Below are 22,586 nucleotides of genomic sequence, written 5' to 3'. Positions count from 1 at the left end.
TATCTATAAACCTCTGTGACCTTACCACAGAGCACTGCTGGTTCTGTATTAAAATAAAAATCATAGCATTATAATTTGTAAAACCAGTTGCAGACACACACTCTTTTATTGCAGCACCACTCACTATACAATACAATATTACAAAATTGTTTTTAATCATATGATTATTGTTATGATTATCATGATAAAAGAAGATTAAAGAAGCAATTCTAAAAAATTGTTTTAAAAAAGACAAAATAACAGTTTTTTGCTCCTTTAAAATAAACACGTATAAATCATTTGTATAAATTGGATAAAAGTGACAGAAGGAGGAAAAACAGATGTGTTTTCACACATTTTAAAGGTCTCAGCATAGAGCAATGTGACATGTTAATCACATTCTGGAGTCATTTTAATGATACATTCACCAGGAGGGATCAAAATCTGTGAACAAAATAACAGCAGGGTGAATGAATGTGATGGTATGATGATTAAATATGAACAATAATGCAAATATACCAATATTATTATTACTCTCACCTGTTGGTGCTGTTATGTTGACCTTGTCAGAGTCAATGCACTCATGACTAACGCTGTCAGCGACCAGCAGGGGGCAGAGCAGGAAGCTTCATTCAGGAAAAAGGACAGTCAACATGTGATGTGTGAAAAACTCGTGTTTTTTAAACACATGTGCTTCTCTTTACCTCTCAGATGCAGTACCGTGGAGCTTTCCTTCAGGGTTACCATATTTCTGGCAGTGCAGGTGTAATTCCCAGTGTTTTCTGCCTCTAACCTCTCGATAACAAACAAGGAGCTGTTGACGTGTGTCTCGTTGCCGTTGAACATCCAGCTGAAGTTTGCTGGTGGGACAGAGTCCACTGTGCACTGCAGGGTCACTCTGTGACCAGGTGGGACCGTGGATGGGCCCAAAATTGATACGTTATATGGTCCAACTGCACAAATGAAAAATACATACGTTAGGGCTGTAAAATTCAGGACTGACTGCAAATAAATAAATACAAATAAACACCCTCACAGTTGACAGTGAGGTTGTATGTTGCAGCCATGAAGCTGACGGGGTTGCTGACCCGACACTGGTAGACGCCGTGGTTAGAACTGTGAACAGGTTGTATGAAGACCATCCTCCTGTCGATGGAGAAGCTGACTCTGTCACTAGGGAGGAGAGGCTGGCCATCTTTGGTCCACACTCTGGTGCTGATGGAGCCGGTGGCTTCACAGGTGAGGTTGGTGGAGCTTCTCTCCTCTATCAGGGTGACAGCGGGGCTGTGGATGGTGGCACCGGTTATCAGTGCTGCATAAAACAAAATGTCAGTACAGTGAGAATATTGTATGATACTTCACTACCCCAACTATTAAATCCACCTGAGGCATCATACCAACCATACACATTCAGAGTGATCCTCCCCTGGATCTGCAGGCCTCCGTCTGGTATGATGGTGGCGGTGTACTCCCCGCTGTCCTCCAGCACCAGGTTTCTGAGCTCCAGGGACCCAGTGGCTCGGTCTAAGGAGATTCTGTTGACGTGTCCAGGGTTGGTGACATTGGTGCTGGTGGATGTGATGATGTTCACCCTGTTGAAGCTCCAACCGACAGACAGGAAAGGTCTCTCTGGAGGTGTAAGGGTGGTGGTGAACTTCACTGAGCCTGCTACAGCTCCACTCAGGGGTCCCGGGGGTAAAACATCTTCACCTACACACATACCTGACCGAGAAATAACATGGTGTTAGAATCTTCCTCTAATTCTAACCAGCAGTGTTAAGTCTGCTGACACCCTGAGTGACCGTGGTAGCAGCAAGCTGGAACATGCAGACTATAGATCTGTCTGGCTCGATTCGAAATGGAGGTGGAAGAAAGGGACCGGCGCAGACACGATTCCAGCTGGGAATTGAAGCAGTGAGGCTGCACCAGCTGGAGCTGGAGTTCCAGAGAACAGCCCAAGGTGCACACACACACACAACCTGTGAGTAACTCTGCGAAAGCTGCAATCTTCCGTGTGTCTGAATTAGTGCCTGAGGCCTATCCACAGAAATGTAGGGATTGAAGAAAAGCCCCACCTCAGACCTACAAGGTGAAGGGAACTTGGTTGATGTGATTCCCTGTGGGAGTTGGTTTTATTGGAAGAGTTTAAACAGTGTCAGCCAGGTGGCGTTTTTAAATGAAAAAAGTTGAGTCATTGTCTGCCGCTGCTGCATTAGTTGACAAGTTTAATGCTGACTCAGGTCTGCCACAAATCAGGACATGTGATTGATTCTTAAGAAGAAAGAATTGCTAATGTCTGTAGAAGCAAGGGCCTCCTGTGTGCGCAGTCACGCCTTACTCCAAACGCAGTAGTGAAAAACGAAATGTCACACACGGCCTGTGGCCATTAGACTTGTTTTTGTGTTTTTCTTCACCCCCCACTCTCCCTCTCACACCTATATTGTCAGTGTCTGGGTTCAGGTGCATCCATGGTGCGCGCTGGCTTGGCTGCTCCTTCCCTGAAGTTGTGCTGATCCAATCAGCTGGTCTCCCGTGACTTTTAAAGAGGATGCTGACATCCCTTCCATGTTGTTGTACCTTTATAGCTTCTCTTACTTTGTAGATTGTGTAGCTGTCTAGGCTTCCTTTGTTTAAAGTTAGTCAGCTATAGCATCATATATCCATACCTGTTTGTGGATTTTTTGTGTGGTTTACTTATTTTTATTTACTCCAATGAAATCATAATGAAATCAGATTAAAGTGACTTCCTACCTGATAAAAGCAGCATCACAGCAGCCCAGCTGGCCCTCTTGTCCATGGTTACAGACTTCTTTAATGCTCTCCAAAGTTCTATCCCAGAAGCAACCAGGAGAGTGACAGGTGCTGCTTCTCTTTTTATTGTGCACACCCACACCAAGGACCAACTCCAGCCCCCCACTCAGCAATAAAAAGCACAAGCAGTGTTTATGGGACCACTGTGTACACACACACACACCAAGCTGCCTCTGGTTAGATACAGTGTGTTCAGTCAGGTTTTGGTGAGCAATCAGCTGAATTTAAAAGAAGTTGATATGATTGTTGTATTTAACAGCTATATGCATGCAATAAGAGCTGTGAAACTCCTTCCTTTTTGTCACATGTCGAATGTTAAAATGATGCCAGGGTTTTGGGTTCTTGTTCTTGCGAGCTTGATTGTATGCACAGTGTCCAGGTTTTACTCGTACTCTAAGTGTGCTGCATCAGTTTTATGAGCTCCTCAGTGAGCGTGTTTATGTCTCCATCAGGGTCAGGTTTGAGAGGCTGCGGTGAGCCGTGTGGCATTCCAGCATGAGGAGGATCAAAGAGGACCAGGAGACACTGAGCCTCCTTCACAAACAGATTGTGAGGTGGGGTCTGTGTGTGATTTAGGCAAATGTACAGTAGAGGAGTTAAAAGCAAAGACGTGACTGGCTGTTTAACATGGAGCCCCTCAGTAACAATGACCCCTTGTGAGACATACACAAAGTAAATATGTCACTTAAAGCTCTTGCTTCACACTGTGTGCTGTGTCTGGTGGGGTTAATGTGATTAGAGAGCATGAAAATAATACTTTTTAATAATATTTTTTAACTCACAGTACTCACCTGTTGTAGCATCATATCTCTATAATTATAACCAGAAACGCCCATAACTAATAAGCATGATGTGATTTTTTTTTTTTAATGTGATACAAAATACATTGTTCACCTATGGAGTCATGCTACAGTTCTACATGTTTATGAGCTCTGAATGGATTCTTTGGCTCTTTCCCAAGTCTGTAAATGCACTGTGATGCAGACAAAGAGCCCACGAAGGGCTGAACACACACAGCACTTCTTAATGTAAAGTACACACATCTGCAGTGAAAACACAACCCTTACACAACACTTTGTCTGATGAACTATCGCCGTATAGAAATAGATTTATTTCTCTTTGCAAGATATTAAGAGAGTAAGTTTAACTTAAAAATATTCAAACAAAAATATTCATTTATGTATTTACAATAGCTACAGTAAGACTGCTAGTAAAGGTTTTTTCATTTATCAATTAAGTTTAAAAAAAATCAAATAATTGTTCAGTTGATCCAAACTTCTGATGTCTTAAAACTTTAAGGAGTCAACAAATAAGTAGATTAAAGCATAGGTTGGAGATTTCCATTACTGATAGAGCCTCAGCTTTATAGATCCTAGCTGACCTGTGGCCTCTGCAGAGCTACTGGCAGCTCGGACTGCTGAGTTAATGTTTTACAGCTGAGAGAATCCACTGTTTGCATGTAGCACAGATATGCAAGTTACATGCAACTGGACTGAATCAGTCCATTGTTGGTCTTGACCAATCACAATTGAGTATTCAACATACTGTTGTATGTTATATGTTGAATGTGAAAATGTTACTTTTACTTCAGGCATCGTATGTATTTTCATGTTAATACTATTTTTTTTTACAATGTACTATTGCTGCTTTTATTCAGTTAAACAAACTCAATGATTCTGTCATGGATGAAACGAGATTAATGCATAAAAAGCTGGTTTGCAATTTTGAGAGTTATACACATTTATTTGCAGGCATTGCAGATGCATTTTGCCATTTTTCCTTTTATTGTTGTCTTGGCACAGTTTCTGTGGTACCATCTTGGGTGAATGTCACATCCAATCTGAATGAAACCAAGCGACAAAAACAAGACAAATATTGTAAAATAGTCATAATAATTCTCTTGACCTAGTGGCAAAGAATGACACCTATAACAGAACAGTGACATGAAAACATTCATAGTTGCTGTCACCATCTTTTTTATCGTAAATAGAACAAGCTTTAAACCATCTATAAATGTTTTGACCATGACAATCACATGCATCAAAGTACTCCACTGCAGGGCAAGCTAGTAAAGGCCTTAAGATGAAAGAGTAATGTCACTTTTACTTTTTTATCATGGGGCCATAACAGCTACAAATTTCTGAATAAAAATGAATGTAGGGGTATATACATTCACTTAGGACTCTGGGGTTTTCACCTGCTGTTAAGTGAACCATTGTATAGTTGCCATCTTCAGCTGCCATCGGGATTGTCAACAGCAACATTAAAGTACTTTCAAAGTCTAATGTATTAGCTATTATATGTTAATTTTTATTTAATCATTCAGTGTCATTCCGTGTACACAGCATTTATAGTTTATTTGGTTATATGTATGTAGAAAAGGATACAGTCAGACACTGTATTCTTAATAATTAAAATGCAAAATTACACTAGTTAGTGCACATCACTTTGAGGGCATTTTTGTCTGAAACATCTATTCATGTAAACATCAACAAGTACAACAAAGCTATCTTCTCCTTTGTTCCAGCTGGTTATTATGGTCCATCCTTCCTCATTTAGTGATTATCTGCAGGAGAACAGGGAAGTTAAACTGAGTAACCTGTTTCTTTGAATCAAACTTTAAAAAGTTACTCACCTCAAAGGAAGGCTGATGCGTTCATATTTTCTTATCATAGATCACTGAAATGTTCTCATACATATTTTCTTGTTCTGAACCAAGATAAAGATCATCTATGTTTCAGTATTCAGTTTTATGTTACATGTGTTGCTCTATAGGATAAGATTAAATACATAATAAGATAAATACTAACCTGTATTACCTGAATGAGGTTTAGCTTTGATGCTGAGTTTTGAAAAAAGGAAAGAAAATAGTTCAAAACAACTACATTCAAATGTTTTTAAATATGAGTCAGTTTGCATGTCAGATCATAAAATCTGATGACAGAATATTTTGATTTACTTCTTTTTAAAGAAAACATATCCTCCAGCAACTCCTGCAAAAGCAACTATCAAACATGCGATCACTATTCCAGCGATGGCACCATCTGAGAGATCTGTGGGAGTAAAAACCAAACACAATGCTCAGATGGTGAATATCATAGTGGACTGACCTCCTCCTGCTACCTTTACCAGATTAATCTACAGCACAGATTCTGGACCAGGAGTGATAGTGTTAGTCCAATATCATCAATCACATACAGATGCATGGACAGTCTCTAAAAGTGCCTAAATTTTCATAGTTGCAACAACACCTTACAATTTTCCGAAAAATACCTGTTACAGCCACGTGATGCACTGCTGATGATGATGATCTCTCAGTTATATCATTCTGTGCTCGACAGGTGTAGTCGCCACTGTCAGAATAATCAGCTTCTTCTTTAATGAACTCTGAGGTGTTGTAGGGAATCTCTTGGTCATTTAGTATCCAGGTGTAACTGGGAGCTGGTGTGGAGTCAGCAGAGCAGGACAGCTTTAAGATGTGTTTGAAGATGATCTCATTTGGACCTTTGATACGAACATTTTCTGGTCCATCTGAAAGACAGATAATAGAATCACATAGCAACACAAATGTATATATACTCTAAGATTACAATTAATTTTATTTAAGAAAAAAAATATGATTTTTGTGGGCAAACAAAAAACAAAAAATGGTTTACTTAGAGGAAGCAACAACAACAAAGATTAAAAATAAAATTCGAAATGATTTTTTCTTTTTTTTACTACTTGACTTGGTTAAATAACTCACAGCTGATGGAGAGGTTTACAGGATCACTGGTGCCATTACTGACTGGATTGAACACATGACACCTGAACGGTCCCTGGTCATAACGGGTCACATTAACTATAGTGAGAGTGGCTCCACCATCAGTGATCTGAACTCTGTCAATGTGCGCGACCTCAGAGCTGCTGTTCATCCACCAGAAAGAGAGGGAGGATCCAGAGGAGGAGCAGGACAGACGGACAGAGCTGCTGAACTCCACCAAGTCTGTGCTGTTGGAAGTCAGTGTAACGTTGGAGACCAGCACTGTGGGTGTACAACAAAATGGGATTTATGGTTCCCTTCATGAGACAAAGCTGCAGTTGAAGGAAACACTGCAGACTGACAGGGAATATATGAATATTAAAAGTTCACACCAGCTTCTAACTTCAACATTGGGCTATTTGATGATCCTACCTCAACATCAAGGAAAATACATGTTAATATTATCTCTGAGACCTTTGAGACCTTTTTGTGTCTAATTTAGTGTCCAGCATGAAATAAATGTGAAACAAACTCTCACCAAATACATCCAGTCTGGTGGTTCCAACTATTGAGAATGAATCAGCTGGTGTAATGCTAACTGTGTACTCTCCGCTGTCATTAAGAGTCAGACCCCTGAGCTCCAGAGATGCAGTAGATGGGAAGAATGTGATCCTGTCTTCATACTCTGGTGCAGTAAAGTTCACAGAGTGTGAAGAGATTATGTCTTTACTCCCAAATTTCCAGCTCACTACTGTAAAAGGTGTATTTGTTGGAGTCAGTGTTGTCCTCAATGTCACTGTCTCTCCCACAGAAGCATTAAAAGGACCATCTGGAAACACACGAGCTGCTTCACTTAAACCTGAAAGACAAGGTTTAATTCATGACATTAGATGACAAATTGTAAAGTAAATAATTCTTCTTATAATATTTGCACACCAAGCACAGTGCTGCAGTCTGTTGGCTGAATAACCCTCTACCAACAGAACCTCTGTAAACATCAATATAGCGGCATTTATATAATAAATATATTTACCTGAGATGATACCCAGAACAACGATGCATCGCACAGCTTTTTCCATTTCATCTGTTATAACATATAGTGTGATGAGTTAGACCCCTTCCCACTCCTCTAGTGTTAGTTTGACATACTCTGTTATCAATATATGAAGGCAGAACAAGGAAGTAAATGGAATTTCCTATTATAGCTCTGAAAGGACCCCTGTGTGGAATGGGATTGATCATTAACAGTATGCACAACAACAGCGAAGTGTTTCAAACAGAGGGAACTTACTGTAACAGGAGATGTCCTATTTATTTCGTACTGAGGTGATAAATCTGAAGACAATATACATAAAATATATCAATATCACGATTGATTTAAAAACGATCATCCAGCTCTCAACATGTGTTCAACATTTACTGAGGTCGTACATATATACTGACTTTGATAAATCGTTTTGTGTTTGTATGTTGGTATGAGTAAGACAGCGACTGATACTGGGATTGCTTCACCAGGACGAGGTCTCAGCTCTAACGTGTCCACGGTTTAGTTGGGTGGTTAATGTGCTCCACCTGGGTCTAGTTGTCTTCCATCCCTCTTGTGTATTTAAGGTGTGTGTTCTTTTCCAGCCTTATACTCTGAGTCGCTGTTTCCTGTTTGTATATTATATATATTTTTTGTTAATGAGATTGCTTGTGTCACTTTGTTTTCTTTGTGTCTTTGTGCAGTAGTTGTGATCACTTTGTGTTATCCCTCACTCTGTGGTAGAGATGGTCCAAAGATGGTAAAAATTAAACCGACTGATTAGATCAGGTATACAAACACAGTATGGTAAATGCACATAATGCAGCAAGTGTCAATCAATCATGTTCAATGAACAACCACCTGATGAGTGAGGATTTGTGTTGAGGAACTCAACTTTAAATGTCTAGGGAAAAGGGCAGATAATGTAAGACACGTGGTGCAGCTTCTGTGCACAGTTTATTTATTCATAGGTTTAATATATTAAAGAGAAAGAGAAAATGGAAGTGGAAGATGACACAGGAAAGAAGAAGATAACAAAAATGACAGAAAGAGGAAGGAAGAAGAGCACAGGCTGAGATTGGTATGAAAGAAAGGAAGACAAGCAGGCAAATGAAGACGTTTTCCATTTGTCCCTGATTTCAATCTGCCTGCCTGTAACTGTGACTGAGGTCAATGGCTGGGCTTTTGACCTTAGTCATTAAATTGGAGTGATGTAAAATTGAGTTAAACAGAAATATGAATAATGAGAAGGAAGATGATGAAACAGTGAGTCGCTGTGATTGCTGGCTGGAGAGCATGGATGGTTGAAATGATTAGATTTTGATCAATACTGAGGAAATGTGACACATTTTTACACAAAATATCAGAAAAACACAAATAACCAAGGAGGAAGCAGCATGTTAATGGTCAGAGATGAGACAGGGCAGAATGCTCAGATAAACAACTGTATTGTGACAACAAAGCAGCTCAGACTCATGAGACGTCCAACATGGAGGTGGATGATTCCCTCCTACAGATATTAGACAGAGAGTGAGTGACCGCAGTGTCCATTATTGTTGTTTGTTTGTGTCATGGCAACACATCAAACAGTTTTTTAAGTTTACTGTGGTTTAACAATGAGACTAAGCTATATTTAAGTGGCTCCACCTGTTCTGTCTTTCATTCGTCCTATCACATTACACAACCTGCCATCTTGTTATGTCACCTTGTCCCGCAGACACCCACCACCACCCCAACTCCACCTTCCACCAGGAGACTGTAGACTCCTCACCGGTGCAGGCTCAGATGCCTTCCTGCAGAACGCTCTGCTTCATTGACCTTTACTAATAGTGAAGACTCTTTTAGTTGAACAATTAAAGGGATCACTAATTTAAAAAAAAGGTCTGAGTGCTGTTTATGTCATATTAATATTCTTAGAATGGCAGGATTTCACATCCATGTACTCCCACATGTAGAGCCGATTTAGCATCCACCCAGGCACACCGTAAACCTATGGAGGAGCTATGATGACATGCTATGAGTGAAGCCACGCCTGGCTTCATTCATGTCAGGCAAATACAAAAATATATAGATTACAGTGGTTACAGCATCACTAACACTGGAATATGTAGCCTGGTCTGAATCATCTCCATCACATGCTAAGGCAGCAGATGCTGCTGTCATGCTGCTGGTGCAATGGGAAATGCTTTCTCGGTACTATTAATGCCATTCAAATAAGGTCTGAATATCACAGTCTGACTGGTTAACCACCTAATGGCTTCTTCCAGTAGTCAGTCAGTGACTGGTCTCCTCAGTCCAGTCGTCCTGTTCAGTATCTGAAATATATGGTAAAGACTGCAGAGCAGGACATAAGACAACAGCTTCTTCCACACGGTGTGCTTGAAGTGGGACTGTTAGGCTTGTAATGCATCTTGCCGCTCTGCATCATGGGTATGGAAGTGCAATGGTTGGATATTTGTGCCTTGGAGCCAGCAGTATAGGGTCACAGAAAAACTCTGTGTGATGCAAGAGTGCACTGACTGACAGGAGGCACAACTGTGATTGCACAACACCGGTAAGTTTTTAGCTTTAACCAGTGCTCACACTGCTGACACCAATGTAACGTTTCAACAGAAGAAAGTGACAGGAAGGAGACATAGCTGCACTGAACTACCACTCATAGATGAACAATACCACCACATTATACTAACAGAATAATTTTACTCAACAGTTATTTAACTTCTTTTTAACCAGGTCACATGACTCTGCAGCTGCACACACTGGTAACTTCTCTAAAAGGGCTTCTGTTTGCCAGCAATTTGATGTGTGAAAGTGTGAAAAAAAAGTCTGAAAAGTAGCATATAAGGGTTAATTGGAGCAGCAATCTTCATGTAAGAGCGGTCCCATCAGCTGACCTTTGTCCCCCTGTATAGCCTACTATGTCATCCATGACATTTGTTAGTTAATTACTTTATTTATTTGCTAGTGTCATTAACAGCCAACCTTCTCTGACATGAAAATGTGTTATGGGGAGGAGATTTACAGTGTTTTATGAGTTTTGTTTCCTCCTGACATTGTACCCGTCTGGACAGTGACTAAGCTGGGTGATGAAAGCAGGATTTAAAGTGAAATCTGAATAATGAGTAAAATGAGGAAGGTATGAGTTCCTGTCTCGCATCATTTGATGAAACGTGCAGATTTGTTTTTCTTTTTTAAAGGACTGACACAATCCCAGTCTGACTCAGCGCCTTGAGTCTCTATACGATCCTGGAATCCAACTCTACAGAAATTAACTGATGTCAAACCTTCTAAGAACACAACACATGCTTTCCACAGAACACACTTTGATGCAGGAGGGATGGAGGATAAATATCAGCATCAGCAGCATAAAGGCTGCACATCACATCCTCCACAGCCCAGAGGATCAGAGACCAGGCTGAAGTCCAGACCTTCACTGCTGCTTCATCCCTCCATCAGAAGACACAAGTCAGTTTTTATTTTCTTATTCGTTAGCTGCAGGGCTGCATTCAAGTCTTGTTCTCTTCATTTATAATTCATATTGTATGTATTTTAGTAGATTTAGTACATCTAAATGTATTTTTTTTTCATGCATGTTTATTCTCTGAAGCTTGTGTGTAGCTAACACAGTAAAACCTGTAGAGAGAAGTGATCAGCTGCACAAAACGTCATAGTATCCTGACAACGAGACCAAGTTAAAGTATCCATAAAGCTGTATAACATTTCTGGGGGAGCCTGATTTGCAAAGACAACAGTCAGAGTATACTCCTCTATTGGTAAAGTTGTGATATTCTGTTTCAGAGTGGCGAAATCTCATGGAGCCCCAGGTGCACATAGTCATTAGTCTGTGTAACTGTAACTGTAACTGTAGGGTCTGACTGGTGAGGTGTAGACTGTGAGTCAGTAATGGGCCCCTTTAAATACATGTGTGGACTATTTGTCTACATGCAAAATGATATTAAGTTAGCAGAAATGTAAATCCTACACATTTTTTAGTCAGCAAGCTACAGGAGTTTTATTTTTTGAGGTGTCATTGAAACTTAATGGTGTTTGTTATCTGTGTACACTGTAGTTTCTGCAGTAAGCAAGGCTCATACAGCACATCCTTAACTTAAAGACTATTTCATCTATGAACATTTTAAACAATAGCCTGGGAATTAAAGGGTTAACCTTTTCTTTCAGTAAATCCATTTCACAGTGAGTCAGTACTGACCACATTAATGGTTTTACTCCCTTCAGTCTTTGATCATCAGACAGAGCCGCAAAACATTTTTGTCATCAGTCATGTGGAGGCATCCATTTTTAGGTTCATTTTTTATGTTACAGCAAGATGACTCGACACGTCCACAGTGACTGTTTTCCTATGAACCAACTGTTGCACAGTCATTCCCTTCAGTGGTTTAAAGTAAAGCCTTTCCTCTTGTTTCAGTGTATTGTGTGTACCTGCTCTTCTTGTTCCTGGTGACGCGGGTGGAGCTTGCTGTGGGTAAAGCGCTCCCAAAATACGCTGAAGTGCAAAGTATCATTGAGGATCTGCAGGAGGCGCTGCAAAACTACAGCCTCACCCTGGACAACATGGTGAGACAGAACAGCGAACAGGTTATCCATAAAAAAAGGACCCATCTGTTTTTCTCCTACATTTCTCATGAAGCTTGTTTCCATGTTTGCTTTTGATGCAGGACATCACGAGGGACCTCCCAGTCCTGCCCTGCACAGACATTGTTCCTCTGAGCCAGGTACCCACGTCTGACAGCATAAAGAGTCAGGGTCATGTTTGTTTACAAACAATGTGTTGTGTGTTTTTGTGTTTGGTGCTCATTTTGATTATGGTTTGATGCAGGCTTCTACCTTGGCGGAAAAACTGTCCAGGTATCAGGTGTGTGCAGAGAGGCTCCTACCTTACTGTCCTGACATCAGAGCAATGTGTGAAGTGGTCCGACTGAACCAGGACCTGTTGCAACACCTGGTAAGTCTCAGAGTGCAAACAGATTTACACAGAGAATTTAAACATTGGGAGGGGGGACAGAATTGTTGACAAAGTGAGAAATTAAACTAAAAATGAAGGAAAAGAAGAAAATAAGAAAGGGACAAAAGAAAACACCCCTCAGACTGGACAGATTTTGTGATGATCCACTTTAGCCGGCAGTGTTTGTAGGGATTAATTTTTGACTGATTAGTGATGTGGGTGTGTATTTTTTTTTTCAGAACGGATTGGACCAATATTCTGAATGGTGTGCATCCAACTCCTCCTCCTCCTCACCCACTCCCTGTAACCCGTCTCCACCAGACTTTAACATAATGTGTGAATCTGTCCAGTGTATTCACTGCTGGGCCCAGCAGGTGGCAGCACTGAAGAGCTAACACACAAACACCTTCCTGTATTTGGCCTTCCTTCAGGATCACAGTAATCCTTTGAGTCCTGTACATCCATGGATACACTGCAAACAGCACACACAGCAATAGTTGTCAAGACATAGACCACTTTTAACAGGGATATACATTTACATCTATACATGTTTGTTAGATTAACAAATGTTGCTTTCTAAAACCTGCAGTTCTCAGTGTGAAAACCTCACATCCATACATTTACTACTGTTTTTTAATCAAATACAATGTAAAGGCACAAATATCTCTGATATGTTTAACATTAATTTATTGTGTTTTCAGTGACTTTTTTATTTATGATTTATTTGATGTGATTGTATGTATAAAGGCCTGTGATAATACAGGTGTGATTTTCTTAGAAAAGTATACAAAATGCTATTATATTTGTATTTAAGTATTTTGATCAGTTGATTTTTTTCTGTCTAAAAGATTTTTTAATTAAACTTTTGCAAAAAAGTGAAAGAAAAAAATGATGCTCATCAATCCTGGAGTATGATGGAACCACCAGCTTTTGTCTGCAATGGGAAAAGGTCACACACAGTACAAATTAAAAAGAAAAATGTTCATGTAAAAAGTCAAACTATTTTAATTGCATGTCCATTTACCAATGCAGATAAAGTGTTGCAAGTGTACAGTACACTTCATTTAATTTCCCAGCATTAATTGTTATGTCCAGCAGGGGGCCTGCAGGGACATGCTGCCCGCTTTCCATCCTCTATGTTACAAACTCAACACAAGCCAGAGACACTGAATTCAAACTGTCCCTCTTCAGACTAGAGGCTAAAAAGAAAGAACAATGTCATTATTACGCATACGAGTGTGCCAATATGCTAATTAGCGGTAGCTGCGCTCCTCCCTCACAGGAGCTGCGTGGTCTGTAGGTGCGGACGGTGTTTCAGTTCATGCCAATAAATTGTGCACATAGTTTGCATGTAGGTGGCTTTTCATACTGGAGCTGGCAGCACTTCTGTTGTTCATTGACATTTTACGTTTAACAAGAAGAAGTTTTGCTTTCTACAAGAGTCACGCATCCTTACAGGCTTCCCTCTCTACCACAGGTGAGGACATGAGACTCGTTTTTAGGTGTAGTTATGCCGTAATGGCGAACTACGTTAGCCGCTAATGCTAATCAGCGTTGCTTAATTGTTGTCAGGTGTGTTAGCTTGTTAGACTAGATTTAACTGTGTGCTATCAATGCTGACCGTGACCTGTTTCTGTTTTTTTGTACCGTTATATAATGCAGTGTTTTAATTAATGAGGTTGACAAATTAAATTTAAAGTTAATATAAGTTAAACAGGGTGAAGCTGTGGCCTACACAGCAGCAATAAATCAGCAGCTGAACATCAACAACGTGGTTTATGAAGTCCACAGGGTCCGTTTATATAAACATATTATGCCAGTTTTTGTGGTTATAAATTAATGTGTTTGCTAATGAAAGAAATTGGGATTATCTGTAAACACTGAAGCTCTGATTCACTAGTTAATAGATAACAGATGTATTTCTAAATTACGGATTAGTTTATTCTTCCTCCCTCAACTTTTTAATGTTATAAAAGCTGGCACAGAAGTTTACACTATACTTTTATTTGAAATGATATAAGCATAATGTGCTCCCTCAAATAGACCAGGTCCAAGTCATAACTTGTCTGTATTTTTTAGAATGTGTTTTTCGGTCGCAATTCACTGTTTGAGCGCAGAGGGGGCAGGGCTTCAGGGAGCTTCATTTACTTATAATCTGCATGCAGTTTATATACCAACCTGCCTGTCTCTCCTGCCCCAACATCTGCCCAGAACAGATCAGTCATTGCCATAAAATGCAAAGTGCCACTGAAAAATGCATTATAATGCAAACATCAAAGTAAAATAGATTATTAGAGAATATAGTTTTTTAAATGCCAGCATTTTATTTTTGAATGTTTTTTTAGTGCTAAGATTTGATATTTTCAAATGACTGTTGGTGTGTGTGGGGTTTTCTCTTTCTTTCCTTTTTGCTTCTATCTGCCTTTTTGTCTGTGGGTTTCTGCTATAACTAGAGACTTTGCCCTACATCTGCTTCATTTAAGTTGTGTGTTTTGTGCTGTTTATTACATGTTAAACTGTGGCCGTCCAGAATCTTTCTTTTCAAATGTCCTTTTTCCCTTCCTACCAGTTTCGTCAGATCTGGTACTGAAACTTGTCACGCTCCCAAAGGAAAGTTTGGGGAGAAACATTGACACGCTGACACTTCTTCCACACTCCATCGGCTTGAGGCATCAGCCCATCATCATCATGTCTTTTCTTTTCCTCCACAGACACACACCAACCTCACAGATACATATCGTTATACTAAACAAGTACTCAGATCCGTCAGTGAAATTAGAAAACTTATTGTAAACCATTGCAACCATATGCTCATGTCAGTTTAATTTGTGTAAATAAGATCTACGCCACAAGATGGCATCGTTTTCCAGCTTTAGGTGACTGTGCAGACAGCGGGTTTGTGAACTTATCACACAGACGGGTTTACTGTTTCAAATGAGTCACAAGTACACAGACACTTCCACCGTGACAGACAGAGGTTGATGGTTGACTTCTCTGCTGGTATCGCATCAGAAATGGATCTATCTTTACTTTGTATCGTCTCTGTGGCGATTACATGTAAGTAATAACTGACATGTAAGTAGTAAGGATATTCGTCTATTTCAATAGTGGCCATATTCTTAAAAGAGTAGCCTGTATTTCAGTACAGTTTTCTATGTTTTATGGTTTTGTTTACGTATCATTCCCTGGTCTCTGGTTCAGAGTTAAATGGTAACATGGTTAGTCTCTACCAACTCCATTTTGGGGATCGGAAATAAAATGATCAACACCTCAACACCCATTTGATGGATCGTCGACTTAATGTGACTTTGTCTTTCAGGTTTAAGTGAAGCAGCTCGTGTGTTTCCAGATGGTCCTTTTAATGCTTCTGTGGGAGAGACGGTGACATTGAGGACAACACTGACTCCAACAAATACACCTTTTGTAGTAGTGAGCTGGAAATTTGGGAGTAAAGACATAATCACTTCACACTCTGATGTGAACTTTACTGCACCAGAGTATGAAGACAGGATCGCATTCTTCCCATCTACTGCATCTCTGGAGCTCAGGGGTCTGACTCTTAGTGACAGCGGAGAGTACACAGTTAGCATTACACCAGCTGATTCATTCTCAATAGTTGGAACCACCAGACTGGATGTATTTGGTGAGAGTTTGTTTCACATTTATTTCATGCTGGACACTAAATTAGACACAAAAAGGTCTCAAAGGTCTCAGAGATAATATTAACATGTATTTTCCTTGATGTTGAGTTAGGATCATCAAATAGCCCAATGTTGTAGTTAGAAGCTGGTGTGAACTTTTAATATTCATATATTCCCTGTCAGTCTGCAGTATTTCCTTCAACTGCAGCTTTGTCTCATGAAGGGAACCATAAATCCCATTTTGTTGTACACCCCCACAGTGCTGGTCTCCAACGTTACACTGACTTCCAACAGCACAGACTTGGTGGAGTTCAGCAGCTCTGTCCGTCTGTCCTGCTCCTCCTCTGGATCCTCCCTCTCTTTCCGGTGGATGAACAGCAGCTCTGAGGTTGCGCACATTGACAGAGTTCAGATCACTGATGGTGGAGCCACTCTCATTATAGTTAATGTGACCCGTTATGACCAGGGACCATTCAGGTGTCATGTGTTCAATCCAGTCAGTAATGGCACCAGTGATCCTGTAAACCTCTCCATCAGCTGTGAGTGATTTACCTTCCTTCTCAGTTATAGAACTCACTGTTCCACTGTTCAGTGAGCTGTAAATACCATTTAGTTTTTCAGATAACTAAGCTAAATTGTTGTTGTTTTTTGTCCTCTACAATAAGACGGCCCAGAAAATATAAATTTGATGTTGTCTCCACCAAAAGAATACTTTGAGGAAGGTTCAAACATCAGCCTGAGCTGCTCAGCTGTCTCTCGTCCACCTGCTCAGTACATGTGGTTTGTGAATGGAGACAAGCTGCCTCATACTGAACCGGAGCTCAGACTGACCAACGTTCAGGAGGGTCAGAGAAACTACAGCTGTCAGGCCTTTAACAACAAAACTCTGAGATATCAGACATCTCTGACTTCAGTCGTCTCTGTTCTGGGTAAGTCTAAAGCTTGGTTAGAAATGAGATCCTTAGATAAATCTTTTTAAATATAACGAAATTATAGAGGAAAACGAGTGGTCTGACACTGCAGAGAACAAATTATATAGATGAAAAATGTAGGATGGTTATTAATGAATAAAAGCAGCAGCAGCCTGCCCTGCTCCTCCTCTGTTCCCTCCTTCCTGTGGATGAACAGCATGTATTCCACCCAAGAAAATGGCCCAGAAAATGTTACATTGACACAGTCGCCATCACAAAATTATTTTGAGCAAGGGTCAAATATCAACATGTCCTGCTCAGCTGTCTCCAAACATGCTGCCATGTTTCAGTTTCTAAATAGAGACAGTCTGATGGATACTGAACCAGAGCTCAAACTCTGAAACCTTCAGTTAAGGCAAAGTGGAAACTACAGCTGTCAAAACTCTGACATCTCAAACGTCTCTAGCTGCCTTTAGCTGTGTGTCCTGGGTGGGTTGGTTTACCAGCTGATGGAGATTAGCCTAATTAACTCTAGTATTCACATACATTGATGCCACTGACTATTGAAGTAAAAATCCATCCATCCATCTTCCACCGCTTATCCGGGGCCGGGTCGCGGGGGCAGCAGTCTAAGCAGGGACACCCAGACTTCCCTCTCACCAGACACTTCCTCCAGCTCCTCTGGGGGAATCCCGAGGCGTTCCCAGGCCAGCCGAGAGACATAGTCTCTCCACCGCGTCCTGGGTCTTCCCCGGGGCCTCCTCCCAGTGGGACATGCCCGGAACACCTCCCCAGGGAGGCGTCCAGGAGGCATCCGAACCAGATGCCCGAGCCACCTCAGCTGGCTCCTCTCGATGTGAAGGAGCAGCGGCTCTACTCCGAGCTCCTCTCGGGTGACTGAGCTTCTCACCCTATCTCTAAGGGAGCGCCCAGCCACCCTTCGAAGGAAACTCATTTCGGCCGCCTGTATTCGCGATCTCATTCTTTCGGTCACTACCCAAAGCTCATGACCATAGGTGAGGGTAGGAAGGGGAGGAAGTAAAAATATAAATATAAAAAATACAAGTACTGAGTGATTATTATTGTCATTGTTATTACCTCAACTCAAAGAACTGATTTGCTGTCTGCAACCTGATAGATTTTGTAATGAGACAGATGTTGCTCTCTGGAGTTGGTAAAGACCAAAGCAGAGCTTAGAAGGAGAGTGAATGTTGAAAATGTTGCTCAGTGCAGTATGTAGCTACAGGATGTGTAACATAGGCAGTAGTTTGCCAGCAGTAACGGTAAAAATGTTTGTTTTTTTTTGTTTTTTTGGTCCAACAGAGAAAATATCCGGCGTTTCTGTCAAATCATCAACAAACCTGACGGTTGAAGGAGGGATGTCTGTCAACTTAACCTGTGAGGCCTCTGGCTCCATCTTCACTAGAACCTGGATGAAGGATGGCGTAAATCTGATCCTGACTGACAACATGACACTGTACGATAATAACAGGGTGCTGTCTTTTGACCCTGTGAATAGAAAACACAGCAGCGAATATTTCTGTAATGTCAGCAACCCCATCAGCAGTGATGGAGCCAAATACATCATGGTTGTTAACTGTAAGTAACTAACTGCCCAGAAAAACTTCTGGAATATAAACCATAATCCTACACTGAAAAGTAAACATAATCTTGTAGCTTTTAAACTAAATGACAATATCTGTGTTGCTATAAGTTTCTAATATCTGTCTTTCAGATGGACCTGAAAATGTTCGTATCACAGGTCTAAATGAGATCACCTTCAAACACACCTTAAAGCTGACCTGCTCTGCTGACTCCACACCAGCTCCCAGTTACACCTGGATACTAAATGACCAGGAGATTCTCTACAACGCCCCTGAGTTCATTAAAGAAGAAGCGGATTATTCTCACAGTGGCGACTACACCTGTCAAGCGCAGAATGATATAACTGGGAGATCATCTTCATCAGCAGTGCATCATGTGGCTGTAACAGGTATCTATGGGTGCACTGATTGCAGATACTGTTGATACTGATTAGATGTTGTGGTTAGCTCATACTTTTAAAACATTTATCTGGAGAGTAGCAAGCTTCCTGAGGTTTTTTTCTGTTCTTTCTAATCCCAGAACCATCACCCTGTCCTCCTGGTTGTATCGCTGGAATAGTAATTGCAGTTTGTGTTATTATTGGGTTGATTGCTGGCAGTTCATACTTCATTTATAAGAAGAAGTAAGTGGATAATAGCTTTGAAATACAAATAGTGATTGTATTGTTTTTGTTGATAATACTACTGTTCTTTTTCACTTTTTTAAACAGAAGCAAATCCTCTAACAGAAGATTTTCTGAAGGTAAATGAGTGTTGCATGTGTTGGTGAAACTCATTTCATTTATTTCTAAGCTTTGTTCTTTTTTTCTATTGTAGGTGGAAACCATACCAACCAAGCTTTCACAGCTCAGGTAAAGCCTGCGTTTACATTCAATCACAATTTAGAGACAAAGCAAGGATTCTGTATGTGTGCGTCCCGCTGGTTCTGTACTGCACTTTCACAACAGGCAGGTGTATTGGTGTGCGTGTACTCAAGCCGGTGTTAAGTTTGAAGTCACAACATTAGTGACACGTAATTTTGTGGTAAAAATACATTGCAACAGATTGTTTTGCAGCTCATCTGTAATCAGGACTGTGGTCTGATTAACTCAAGCTCCCTTCCCCCCATCTCACACTCATCTATGACCTGTTTTTACAACAGCACTTAACGTTAGACTTTGAACCAGGAAGCAGACGGATAGTATAGTAGTGCATTAACCCTTTCCAACTGCTTAATACAGCCCATGAAACTTTTTTTTAGGAGCTGAACTATGCAGATGTTAATTTTCTCAAGCACGAAAACAGTGGCTCAGTCCTGCAGCCTCAGACTAACTCACTGACCGACTCATCAGACTACGCTCAAGTCAAAGTGAACAACAAACCTCCTGCAGCAGCCACGCCTCCTTCCTATGATGTCCACATGCAGCGAGTGAAGAGGCCAGCTCCTCAGCCTGGTGTAAATGGTGCACAAACCTCCGCTCAGGTACACAAACATCCATCACATTAGATGTGAATGGATTCAGAGGCAGCGGTTGTGTTTGGAGATATGTGCACTATTCTTGTGGTTTGTTATATAGCCTTGGGATTACCTAGCCAAAGCACTTTAGCAGTGGTTAATAATTAGTCTCTTATTACCATGGCTCATGTGAAAAGGCAGTATTTCCCCATTACTTTTAAAAATCAATAATACGGTCCCATCTTTTTGTTCAGCGCTGTTTGTGTACAAAGCAAAGCGCAGTTAACTGAACCATAAACCTTTTAGACTTGGACAGAACTTTGATACCTTTGGGAAATTAAGTTTATATTATTCAGTTTGTCTAAAACTCCTGGAGACTACTTGACTTTGAAATGTTTTATATATACTTACTTAAGTATAATATTTTAGTGGTTGAAAGATTTGTCTACTAATAACAAAATACTTTTCTACACTGACTCCACTTAAACTAATATCAGTAGATACCAACTGACGATAAAAGGTAAAAGGTAAAAAGGTAAACTCAGGTATTAAGTCTCTGCAGCACAAATGCAGAAAATGTGGACAGCTTCAGAGCAGGCTTGTGGTAAATGTCTGATGAGATGACAGGATGTTCCTTCTGTCAGCACAATTCAGTCAGCACAATGCAAGCAGCAAACATGCTATTTTCATCACAAACAAATGTTTTGTAACATATTAACTTTTATGATCTGTTAGTTATACTATATCCTGTCTGTGTGGTATTTGTAAAGCTTTAAATGGCAGGTTTCAGGAAATGCTGGAGGAGGATGTTCAGTTCCATTGAAGGTTGCAGTTAGTAAACGGAAAATCATCACTGATGAGAGCATCTCTATTGTAATCTTAATAACTTAAATGTGATTTAAAAAAAAATGTTTTAGTTTTATTAGGGAACAGGAATCATTGCTAGGAAATATATGACATTGCTTACACTGAGAAACATGCATGGCAAGAAGAAATTGAGCTTTTCAAGCTGAGCTTTTTATTATTATTTGATAACTTTAACAAGCTGTTCTTCTTACAGTTCTATTTGCTTCATATCATATCATTGAAAAATTATGATTTTGCAACAGGCAGGATCTAGCAGGTGCTGTGTACAGTCATGTATGAGAGGTGCCGCAGTATTTGTTGACATGACAGACATGTTTGAAGAGCATGACCACCAGTTAAAAGCAAACCATGATTTATCTTAAGCTCTGCTGCACAGCTTGCTAGATCAATATGTTTCTTACCCACATTGGTCACTTATTACCCAGGTGAGTTGACCTGCATTGTTTTCCACTCTGTTCTGTCAAGTGTTGTGATGATTTTTTTTCACTAAATGAAAGCAGTGAATGGAACTGTTCTAAATTTATTTTTTTTCTGACAGCTTATTCAAATAAATAAACGTCAGATTTGCAGAGCATGTTTTGCTGCTGTGATGTGTATGTATTTGCATGTGTTGATTCCACAATTGCTGATTAGTTTCTGATATTTAAAATCCAGTCAATAGTGAATAGGTAGAAATTCAGGGACAGAGAAAGTGCAGAAATGTAGAAAGTAGAAAAAGAACTAGGAGGAAGAGGAAGTTAAGCAAATTTTAATTAATTTTCCAAGCATGATACAGCATTGAAATTGCAGCAGTAAATTCAAAGTTCAATGTTGTTGTGCCAGCCCGATGCCATACTTGGCATGCTGGCAGTGCTGTAAAAGAGCCTTGTTAAGGAGTGGGGAAGAGTTTATGGTATTGTTCCATTGTGTCGTTAGTTTGCCCCTGTAGGTCTTTCACCAGAAAAGCGCCACTGGTTGACAGTATATACTGATTTATCTCACAATGTGACAGCTGGGAACGCTTGTTAGGTTTTAAAGTAATTAGGCATGCCTTCACGGTCTATTTGCCTTTTAACAGGGCTGGACAGCCACATTCCCGAGGCTGATGTTTAATGATTACAGTATGGATTAAAGTATTAAAAAATATTATAGTGGCAGATTTAAGAATTGTGGTCATACACCAGCATGTTGCTTTATTTTTATATGATTGGGTTGGATGTTGGCTAAATGCTTATCTGAACTGTGTGCCATAAAGACAGATGTGTCACAGATGAACAGTGGTTGTCACATAGAGTACTGAGTGAGGAGTCTGTGTGGAGTTACAAATAAAGGAAAACAATGTTAAAAGCAATGTATACAGTTTAAATTTCCACATATGGTAGAAACAACTTTAACCCCACAAGATTAGGAGTACATTTAGACATATGTATTGGCAAAATTTAGTTTCAACGCTTTCTTATTAATTCATGTGTCCATGGAGTGAAGTGTAAAAACACTTTCAGTGTGTCCTCATCAGGAAAACAACACTAGTTCCATAGTTTATATAATAGTGTGCCCTCCTGTGGTCATGTGAATTACTGCATATGAAACCTTTCAGTCAGTAGGACTGGTCAGCCTCAAGTATGGGGGG

The 22,586-nt window shown here is 40.3% G+C and overlaps 3 protein-coding genes across 4 annotated transcripts; 1 reads left to right on the top strand and 2 right to left on the bottom strand.

Moving 5' to 3' along the window:
* Positions 1 to 300: 300 nt before the first annotated feature.
* On the bottom strand, positions 301 to 1,699 carry LOC114448373 (carcinoembryonic antigen-related cell adhesion molecule 16-like). Its single transcript, XM_028425290.1, has 5 exons — positions 1,381 to 1,699; positions 1,016 to 1,291; positions 684 to 932; positions 520 to 605; positions 301 to 423 (listed from the first exon to the last, which is right to left on the bottom strand). Exons 1-4 carry the CDS (start codon positions 1,697 to 1,699, stop codon positions 532 to 534), a joined length of 918 nt encoding a protein of 305 aa, XP_028281091.1. The 3' UTR covers positions 301 to 423; positions 520 to 531.
* Positions 1,700 to 5,079: 3,380 nt separating this feature from the next.
* LOC114448778 (carcinoembryonic antigen-related cell adhesion molecule 1-like) lies at positions 5,080 to 7,689 on the bottom strand. 2 transcript variants are annotated; one of them, XM_028425950.1, is made up of 8 exons: positions 7,566 to 7,689; positions 7,071 to 7,391; positions 6,536 to 6,814; positions 6,064 to 6,321; positions 5,750 to 5,843; positions 5,601 to 5,671; positions 5,426 to 5,499; positions 5,080 to 5,356 (listed from the first exon to the last, which is right to left on the bottom strand). In XM_028425950.1, the coding sequence occupies exons 1-7, from the start codon at positions 7,609 to 7,611 to the stop codon at positions 5,447 to 5,449; spliced, it is 1,122 nt and encodes a 373-aa protein (XP_028281751.1). In that variant the 5' UTR covers positions 7,612 to 7,689; the 3' UTR covers positions 5,080 to 5,356; positions 5,426 to 5,446. The 2 variants fall into 2 exon arrangements, with proteins under 2 accessions (XP_028281751.1, XP_028281753.1); XM_028425952.1 differs by having other exon boundaries at positions 5,601 to 5,632.
* Positions 7,690 to 15,465: 7,776 nt separating this feature from the next.
* LOC114448545 (carcinoembryonic antigen-related cell adhesion molecule 2-like) lies at positions 15,466 to 21,546 on the top strand. The gene is made up of 10 exons (XM_028425554.1): positions 15,466 to 15,576; positions 15,839 to 16,162; positions 16,421 to 16,699; positions 16,826 to 17,089; positions 18,395 to 18,670; positions 18,807 to 19,064; positions 19,196 to 19,298; positions 19,386 to 19,417; positions 19,492 to 19,526; positions 19,916 to 21,546. Exons 1-10 carry the CDS (start codon positions 15,501 to 15,503, stop codon positions 20,159 to 20,161), a joined length of 1,893 nt encoding a protein of 630 aa, XP_028281355.1. The 5' UTR covers positions 15,466 to 15,500; the 3' UTR covers positions 20,162 to 21,546.
* The last annotated feature ends 1,040 nt before the right edge of the window (positions 21,547 to 22,586 follow it).

This window comes from Parambassis ranga, chromosome 16 (genome assembly GCF_900634625.1).
Source record: "Parambassis ranga chromosome 16, fParRan2.1, whole genome shotgun sequence".
Lineage (NCBI taxonomy): Eukaryota > Metazoa > Chordata > Actinopteri > Ambassidae > Parambassis > Parambassis ranga.
The sequence above is the reverse complement of the archived record's forward strand: the minus strand, read 5'-3'. Positions and strand labels throughout refer to the sequence as shown.